Below are 10,014 nucleotides of genomic sequence, written 5' to 3'. Positions count from 1 at the left end.
GTCCCTCTGCAAGGAGTGGTTGCTCCGTCCGAAGATGGAAACAAGGACGAGACAGAGAGGAGACCAGCACCTTAGTGTCCGGGGCCCATGCTGTGAAGAGATGATTACAGGCATCCAGAGCTGATGGGACCTTAGTGTCTGGGCCCCATGCCGTGAAAAGATGTTCACAGACATCCAGAGCTGAGGAGACCAGCACCTTACTGTCAGGGACCCATGCCGTGAAGAGATATTCCCAGACATCCAGAGCTAAGGAGACCTTAGTTTCTGGGCCCCATGCACTGAAGAGATATTCACAGACATCCAGAGCTCAGGAGACAAGCACCGCTTCAAAACTGTCTCACTTTCATAAAGTCAAACAGCAAGATGCCCCGAGACGTATTCGACAAGGACCGAAAGCATCCATTGTGTTCCCATGTGCTTTTGTGGAAAGTCTGATCGGGTGAGCGATCCACCCCAGGAGACGAGAAGAACGCGCTGTGGGTCAGTTCTGTTTGGGTTGCCCGTGTCATCTAAGCAGAGGGCTGTTTGTTTACGAGTCGCCACAGGATTAGGACAGGGCCGTTTGTTCCCTGGTTATTATGCAGATGGAGAGGTCATATAGTTCCGTGTCAAATCCGGGGATGTGTACGTAAGGCCCGGCCGTTTGGGAAGCAGCTTTAATCCGGTGGGTTGCCGGGAGCGGAGGACATACCGGGGATTTGATATTCCCTTTCATGAGTTGTGCGGCATTGTTTATGTCTACGCTTTAGGCTCCTCTGAGGAGTTCCCTGGAAGTCAGGCATGCGTTTGTTAGTCAGGAGCCCATCTATTATAGATCCATATTTCAAAACAAAAGCATTACATCAAAGTGTTTATTGTATTTATTACATTCCTGTCGGCCCAGCCCATTTGAATTATGTTTCCGTCGGAAAATAGGCTGGAAAACATGTGAAAAAATAAATAGAAAACACAAGGACTTTGTGAAATCCAGATATGTGAAAAAATCAATGCATCTGTTTACTGGACAAAATTAACATCCTGATCTGCTACGTTGTCTAATGGTCTTAATTTTGGGCCACAGTGAACCCATTGTCTTCAAACCGTCCGTGAATACTTTGGTATTAGCATTCTGTCTATAGTTCAGATGTTATATTCAGATGAGCTCCACTGAGAACCAGGGTTAAAGCAGCCCTGATATCTCCCTCTCTGGACGGAAGGTGGGTTCATGAGTCTCCATGAGCCTGTTAAACAGCCGAAGGAGAGGGTCTGGGAAGGGAGCACATGTGGATATATAATCCCCAGCGGACAGGCCTGAGGTTTAAGAGACAAACGTACTCAAAGGGCCCAGCCAAGGCTTCACAAACGGCTATTGCTTTCGATACGTTTTATTAAAAATGGGACATTTTTACAACAAACTTTGCCAATTATCTGGAATGCCGTAAAGAAATCCTGGAACACAACTCGGAAGTGCAATAAAAAGGATTCTTGTTTTCCTTGGGAGAGTTGGACCGGCTCCACACTGCCATTGCCGCGCTGCTGCTAAAAGGCACGGAGGAAAATCCCATAAAAGATAATTTACATTCGGATCCAAAAAAAGGACCGGATGATTTGCTCATTAACTATTCCAAACAAAATGCTGTGGGTGTGTAACGTTAACGCATATAGTTGCAGTGTAAATGATGAGTGAAGCCAGCCTGTGTACGGTAATTCTATTTACGTCTGATAGTCGTCTCGTGAACAGTTTCAGTGTGTATCTGTTGACAGGAGGACACTCTTATCATGTTGTTCCACCCAGAGATGGCCTCACAGCCCAGATACTTCTGATCCGATGATGCAGCCTTAAGTGTCTTCATACGCCGCAAGTATACAGAGCCAATATATGAATTCAGGTGGTTCCGAAATGCTTCTGCTCAGCACCTGATCTAGTCCCCCAAAAGGTCCTGCGTAACTCGTCTGCTGATTTATGTACACCGGCTTCCAAATCAGCTTCAGAGTCCAGTTGAAGGTTCTTGTAATCCCTGCAGAGCCTTGCATGGTCAGGCACCTGCACTCTTTGAAGGGCCTGCAGCCACAGGGTTCCAGCAGGACTTTGAGGGCCTCAGGCCAGGCTTTGCTAGCTGCTCCCCACTTCAGGCTCAAGACAACCCTGCTTTTGAGGTTGCAGCTCGCTAACAGACTCTCTCCCGTTTCACTTCAGATCTGTGGACTCTGGACCCTGTGAGAGCAGTGCGTTTATCCTAGCTTTTGTTCCTTTGTATTGTTGATGCTTTTGTTCCATGGTTGGATGTCTGTTTCTAAACGCCTGTTGCTCTGTGTTTTATTCACTTTTTCCTGAAGCTGGGATGTCTGCTCCTTAAAGGTGCTAGATCAACAACGGTATTCTTCCTCTTGTATTATTTCACCTGAATAACCAGGAGGCCTAATCGCCTCTTCACGGCCCGCTGTGCATAGGCTGCATAATCCAGTGTTGGGAGGAATGTCGAAGCAGAGTAGCGGGGGTTTATGAGCAGATGTGTGCATTGTCTCATACTTCAACATCTATTATTCCTGATACGTGATCCAGGGAGCCTCAGCCAATACTGGCCCAGATACCGACGCAGAGTCTGCGATCGTCGCGTCCAGATCTCTCCTCTATGGGTGTCTGCTGTCTCCCTGAGAAAACATTTCCTGCTCGGTGCCCTAGCTACACTTCACAGAGGGGTTAGGAGACCTTTGGTCACAGAGCATTAAACCCTCCTCCGGACTCCTTCCTAAAAAATAACTTTGCTCATTTATCAGCCAAAACCTTCAGACACGTGCTGGGTTAAGAAAACAGTCTGGGAAAGCAAAGCGCGGCCCGGCTTTGATATGGAAATAATACATTTCATCAGCCTCCCCGAGTACTATTGCTCTTAGCAGGCCAATTTGTGAAAAGGACGTTGACGATAATTGCGTGCAATGTGAGCGTGTTGAATCACGTTAAGTCTTATTTGAATTTAATCTGGAGCTGAAGGTGTTATCACAAACAGGTTAACCGGCCCACAAGCGCGCGGCGTGTGGAGGAACATCTCTGGAAATAATAACCACCGTCCTCCTATTCCACCGCCCACCGCCACCCCCACCCCCCACCTCCACTCGGGGGTGTGTTAACCTCTGTGGCGAGGTGTGGGCTGGAAACGAGAGCCAACGCCTCCAACGCTGTGGACTCTCTCTCTCTCTCTCTCTCTCTCTCTCTCTCTCTCTCTCTCTCTCTCTCTCTCTCTCTCTCTCTCTCTGTGAAGTGCTTCAGGGCAAGGCAGCGTTGAACATGTGTGAGTCATTTGCAGAAGGTGCGCAGCGAGGTGATTTGATGACGTTCGCCACAGCTGTTGGAGGCTTTCACAGGTGATGCGTCAGGGATGCACCTTGTTTTTGTTTGGAGAGGGGGGGGGGGGGGGGGGGGGCAGGGAACACCTCACAGTTGCCTCGTGACATGGGTGACAGATCACGACTCCCTTGAAAGGTCTGGTTAACATACACTACAGTATATAACAGAAAGCCTTTCCCGCCAGGGTGGACCTTAACACCCCAGCACACACTCCCTCCTCCGTTTGGGAGGCTGGCCAGTGGCCGCGCTGTGTGGGGGGGCTCGGTTGTAGAAACTGGATATGCGTTTGGGTTTTGTGTGAATGTGCGCAGGTAAAGGTAATACGACTCAGGCGTCCACTTATCCAACGGAGCGTTAAATAACGCGGTGGGGTCCTAACGCCCGCGCGGCTGCTCTCAGCATGTGCGGACACAGGAGAGTCCGACATGCCAGACCGTATTGTGTGGGAGTCCATTCAAACCTGACCTTTTGTTTTTTTCAGACGCCCACCCCAATCACATGTAACCGTAAACTCCCTCCGGGCCCGTTCGGAGGACACACAAGCTTTAAGCGGAATGTCTAACAGCATGTGAGTAATGCTTCATAAACCATTGCATCCCCAGCAGTAGTTTACCGTTCTGTTTGGTTTATTATTCGCGAAATGAGCAATGTGGATAAATACCGTGGCCCGCCGCATTTATGTCTCCTCCCTGCTGTACCGTTCATGGCATTGAGACATCCACACTAAATGTAATGAAAGCCATACAATGCTATTCCACGGTACTGACACCGCATTTCTCATGCTCTTCATGGTGTTGGACGGTCTCGCCAGGCCAGGTATAGATTATAGATCAGCTCGTTTCCTGTCCCGGAGCCAAGAGGCAGATGGATTGCACATTGAGAGACTTCAGACCTGCCAACAGCCGCTCGCACGCGGCTGTGAAGAGCAGCACGGCGTGGACATCTCTTTAAGGAGCTGACGGATCCTGCGTGCCATGATTTCCCCAAGGTCCTCTGTTGACTGAGGGCAGCTGGAAACTGGATGCCTTTCAGCACGCTGGAATAGAAAGAGTACATTTTTCCTGTGATTGGTTGATTTGGAGTCGGAGCATTTGATATCGTCCAAGGAACGTTGCTAAAACGGAAACTGATGCACCTCACAGATCAGCTTTCGAAGCTCGTCGCCTCTGAAACGGTGTCATCCTTTGTGGACGTGAACCGCGGTTTATACCTATCATTGGGAAAATCGCAGTATTAATTAGTATTGATGATTGCTAAATATCTGCGAGTACATCATTAAATTCAAGTTATCTAACCCGGCGTTTATACACCGACTATAGTCAGGTTGTAGACTTTAGCGCGGCTGGCCGACATCTGTTCAACTAACCAGCGTATTATGGGACAGCTGCAGCAGAGTGCTGGCTGCAGACCCGCGGCCGTGAACTGCGTCTCACACCGACGCAGACTCCTGCTGCACTGTCCTCCAAAAATACCACATAAAACCAAAGAGTTCTCTAAAAGCGGTGCCGTCCCTGTGGAGTCCGGCGGTTCCTTCAAAGCTTATAAAGGGGGTCGCCGACAGCCCCTTAAGAGACACGGAGGCCTCGGGGCTAGGCTAACAGCTAATTGTTTTGCAAGTGTCCTGTGAATATCCACCGTGAGCTCATGAAGCCGGCACTAATGCGTTCAGCCGCGTCCCCCCCCCCCCCCCCACCCTCTCCTCAATGGGGAGATTTACAGCCGGACAGTGTCGTGAAGAGGTGTTGGCTGCCGATGAAATACAGGGGAGCACATCTGGAGTGGCGATCAGCAGCAGGCCCTCACAGCCAGGGGGAGTTTGATGGCGCTGGTCACTGCTGGAGGTGGAGTGTCCGGATGACGCTACGCTACGCTAGGCTACGCCGCTCTTGACGCTTGCGACGCGCTAGCCGAGGTCACTTACATATTAAGTAGGGCCCTAATAGGTGCTACTTAGGGCGCCAGGTGAGCTAACAAGAGGCCTGAATGAGCCCCCTGATGCGTCCCAGATGTCCCGGCTCCAGTTTGAGTCATCCCGGCGTCCTTGGATTTCTGGCGAGGGGAGGGGGGGGTTTGTGGAAGGGAAAGAGAAGCGTGTTGTGGAGTCCTGGAGCCTCGTTTCTGGGAGAGGACCCCTACGATTTCTTGTGATCACAGAGAGAATGTAGCATCATGCAACGCTAACGTACTAACCTAGACCTCCTCTGTGGTTCGCCCGGCCTGGAGGGACCACCTCACCGAGGAGTCCATCTCTGGCGGCGAGCCCTCCGTCCAGAACCGACGTGGTTTCTATCCCGTTGTCACTCTGTTTCTCTCCACAGCAGGTCAGAACGCCTTCGACGTGTTGTTCCCTCACTCTCCAACGCATCGGCCAGGAATTATTTCGTCGGGAGCGTTGTTGAACCTCCGTCGCTGGCCGGGGGATACGAGCACGACGAGGAGCAGGAACACAACCACCCCCCCCCCCCATCATGGATCTGTGGCCCCCCCACACTCCGATGCAGCCCAACGGTCTGCTTCTCATTTAGGGGGGAGACCTACCTGTGTCGGCCAGGCAGACGTCTCCCGGAAGGCTCTGTGTGTGATCCCCCCGCCCACCTCCACCCACTCCTCCACACTCACCTCCACACCCTGCCTGCCCCCCCCCCCTCACCCTGGTGGGCCCTCCCCCGCATCCCCCATCCCACGCTGAGCAGCCTCATTAACGCAGTACCACAGTAGGCGCAGGCCAGCGGTGGGATCGCTCTCTCTCTCTCTCTCTCTCTCCTCTCTCTCTCTCTCTCTCTCTCTCTCTCTCTCTCTCTCTCTTTCTCTCTCTCTCCCCCCCCCCCCATGGATGCACGCCCAGGCTCCACACATCTCCCCCTATCTGGACTGTACCCCAGGCCTCTCCCGTTCTCCCTTCTAGGCTTTCTCTCTCCCTCCCTCCCTCCCTCCCTCCCTCCCTCCCTCCCTCCCAGGCTCTCTCCCTCCCTCCCAGCCCTCTCTCTCGCCCTTTCTCCAAAGGCCTCCCGCTCAGGACTCTCTCCCTCTCAGGCCTCCCTCCCTCTCTCTCTCCCCTCTCTCCCTCCCTCCAGGCCTCCCTCCCTCTCTCCCTCCCTCCCAGGCCTCCCTCCCTCTCTCCACTCCCTCTCCCAGGTCTGTCTCTCTGCCAGGCCTCTTTAAGAGGTCAGGTTGAAGTAGAGGGGTGGGGGGGAGTGGCTGGGGAGGGCCTTGCTAAAGGGGGGGGGGGGGAGGCGGTGTTGTGATGACATTGCCGAGTTTCTCTGCAGATGCGTCAGAACTCGAGCGGTGTGCAGCAGCGCGTGAAGTCATGTGTTTGTTGGTGTTCCTTGCGTTGTGACATTCACGTCAGTGAATGTTTTGAAACCAAGACCCAGCGCTCGGCGACCGGGGGAGACGCGGGGGCTGCCCCCCCCCCCCGCCCCACTCTACACGACGGCCCGCTGCTGAAAGGACTAATTACTAAGATCAACAGTAGGTTGGCTGCTTCCTGCGACTCCCTCTGAGGGCGCGGGCGCGGCAGGGTGTTCCCGCGTGACGCCGACGTTTCATTAAAGCAAGCTGTGTGACATCATCGACTCCTGCCGCAAGACCGACATGCTGGAGCGTTGGGTGGGGGTGGGGTGCTGGGGGTGCTGGGGGTGCTGGGACGTCTCAAACGTCAGGGGCTGTCAGGAGCTGTCAGGAGACGGGTTCCAGAGTCTGGACGGGCCAGCTGTCACCTCTCTGACACCGGCGGAGATTCTCGATCTGGCTGAGGGGGGGGGGGCGGGGGGGACCTCCAACCGGTCCCGGCTAACGGACGGCGAGAACACGGAGAACCCAAGCACCAGGCACATGTGCCACACACACACGGACCCACACACATAAAGATGACCCACTAACGCGCGCACACACGTACACAAAGCTCACGCACGCACAAACCAGACGCAGACACAGCACACAAAGCTAAGACACACACACACGGGCGTGCATGCATGTTGGCATACAAACCCCATCACAACACACACGCACACCAAGCACAACAGACACTGACGCGCACACCCCATGTGAACAGAAACAACATGTAAGCAAACACACATGCAGAGACATTTCACCGTGTTTGCCCTCCAGGGCAGAGCTGTGCACCGGTTATTCTGGGTAATCGGCCCTTCATCTGGGGGCCCCTGTCCTTATGAATCACCGCCGCGCTGAGAGACGGGGAACCCAGAGCTGACAGGCCGCCGCCACGCGGTCCTCACATAAATAACCCGTCCACGTTGAAGCACTCGCTGTCTCTGCCAGTTGCTTTGAGTGGCGAATCTCCCCCTCCTCGTTTTGTCTCTGGACATAAATATCTGCAGTTGGGAGTCCAGTCATGCTGGCCTCACACGGGTTCACTCAGCTCGTCGCTCCACCGCCGCCTCGACGCTCCGACCCCCAGGCCCGAAGGCCGGGGAAGCTTTTGTGTCGGGACAAACTTCCACGGCTCGCTCTAAATTTAGACAAGGCGCTGTGGCGCGTCCGCACGTCGTGAGGGGCCAGGGTCACGCGCTGACGACACGCTGCAGACTGAAACAACACGGGAACTCAGAGCGCTTAGCACACGTTGCCTTACACGAGGGGGGCATGTGGAGATATCCCGACTCACACTGGAGAGACGGGACGTATGTGAGTGGCATGTGGCTCAGGAGCTACAGCGGCTTGGCTGGCTCCACAAGGTAGCTAGTTCGATCCCCGGCCCCTCCTAGCTGAGTTTTGAGGTGTCCTGAGCAAGACACCTCACCCTGACTGCTCCCGACGAGCTGGCTCTCGACCTGCAAGGATGACAGCGCCGTCAGTGTGTGAATGTGTGCATGAATGTTAGGCAATATTGAAAAGCGCTTTGAGCTGCCAATGGTTAGAAAGTCGCTGAATAAATGCAGTCCACTTACCATTTGTTGTGAATGTTGTTTTGTGGGTTTGGTGAACCGAAACCCTGACCGCAATTATTAAGACAGGCTGAGATATCGCTACGGACGTCTGCATCGGTTCTGCTAAACAAACACCACAGTGTATACATAATTCATCCGTCGTTAGAACAACACGCCAATTATTGGACGTTGATGGATAGCTTACATAACGGCGAGTTGTTTCTGTTTTTATTTTGTGTTCAAATCGTTCTTGTGAGTTTTTGGTATGGATTCAGATCTTTATTTAGAGGACCAAGCAACACTAACACACTAACCAAGACCTCCTCCGTGGTTCTTCTGTCCCAGAGGACCCAGTCCATCTCTGGTGGTGAGCTCTCCGTCCAGAATCGTTGTGGTTTACATCGTGATGTCACTCTTGTTCCTCAACATCAGGTCGCAGCCGTCGCACGTGTTGTTCCCTCACTCTCCAACGCACAGCTCATCAATTATTTCAGTGTCTCTCTCTCTAGCTCCGCTCATTCCCAGTGCAAAGTTATGCTCCCAAAGCGGTTTTAATTCTGAAACCTGGCAGCAGAGTGTGCAGTCTGGAAATCTTTATTTAGTAATTGCGTTGTGAATAACGTCCCTGGTTGGGGATGAAGAGTCCAGCGGGGTCCCGGGCGACGTGGCGGGCAGCCATGCCATCTCGTAGGCATGAAGGCCTTAAATACCTGGACTACAATTAGCAGGAGCAAGGTCCTCGTTTATTTATGACCGGTGAGGGCGGCGTGTGTTTGGTTCCGCAGGACAAATGCATTCAATACGTTGTGTTTTTTTTTGCACATTCAAAAGAACACAATGTTATTCCAGTGCGGTGCGTAAATAGAAACCAGCTAATTATTCTGCGCTAGTCTCAGCTGAGCTGGCATACCTGACGCGATAAGGGCACATAGAGGGAGTTAGGTAAGCGTTGCCTTGTGTGAGTTTCACGTGTGCTGGATCCAAGAGGGGGGGGGGGGTTGCGAGGGGGGGGGGGGTTGCGAGGGGGGGGGGGGGGGGTACGTCTGCCTGTCTTTGCTCAAAGACAGGCAGACGTATAGAGCGAGGCAGACAGATCCATGATAACGTGATCTTCTGATTTCATGCCCCCCCCTGCCTCGGCCACCAGCTCACATGCGCCGCAGCAGTGAACTTTAGCTCTCGCCGGCTGTAATCTCCGCCATCAGGCGGCGCGACGGACGGGGCCGTGCGTGAGTTTTTCCACATCCCCGTGAGAAGGTCCTGTCAGGTTGTGCGAGTGTGCGATCGGGGATCTCTGTTAGCGTGGCACTTTGACAGGCAGCTTGTTCAAATAAAACGCACATAAACGGACAGAGCTTTTTCAACCGAGGAACTGAGCATTTCTGCGGAACGTTTTTACGGGAATGGACGCGCATGACAACAGAAACAACAGATTTTTTTTTCCTTCTTTTGTTGTCTCTGAGGTTTGCCCTTCATTGAGGGGACACACATTCTATTGTGAGAGAGGAATGCCCCCCCCCCCCCCCCACTCCAAGTTAATTACAAATGATTACAGCTTTGGTTTGAACTTGTGAGCAAATTAAAAGCATAAGCCTACGTGACAGCACAAACTTATCATTCTTCCATTCACAGTCAGGAGTCCCGAGGAGACTGCTTGAATCATATCTATGGCAGCTGGTATCATATGGCACCAAGGCTGTTTAGAAAACCAAAGAGTGTCACACCAGTACCAAGTGGGACTGATTGCATGGGAATATGTAAATGAAAGATATGCATCTGTATGAGTTCATTGTTACT

At 52.8% G+C, this 10,014-nt stretch overlaps 1 protein-coding gene across 1 annotated transcript in view; it reads right to left on the bottom strand.

Moving 5' to 3' along the window:
* The window catches only part of LOC132448938 (uncharacterized), a 32,465-nt gene extending 23,003 nt beyond the window's left edge, over positions 1–9,462 (bottom strand). Inside the window, exons 1-2 of the mRNA XM_060040492.1 lie at positions 9,370–9,462; positions 9,202–9,268 (exon numbers count right to left, since the gene is read on the bottom strand). Coding sequence (XP_059896475.1) covers positions 9,202–9,268; positions 9,370–9,462 — 160 coding nt within the window. The remainder of the gene's footprint in view (positions 1–9,201; positions 9,269–9,369) is intronic.
* Between the last annotated feature and the right edge of the window lie 552 nt (positions 9,463–10,014).

Source organism: Gadus macrocephalus, chromosome 20 (genome assembly GCF_031168955.1).
Source record: "Gadus macrocephalus chromosome 20, ASM3116895v1".
Classification (NCBI taxonomy): Eukaryota; Metazoa; Chordata; class Actinopteri; order Gadiformes; family Gadidae; genus Gadus; species Gadus macrocephalus.
Note: the sequence above shows the minus strand (reverse complement) of the source record. Positions and strands in the feature narration are given on the sequence as shown.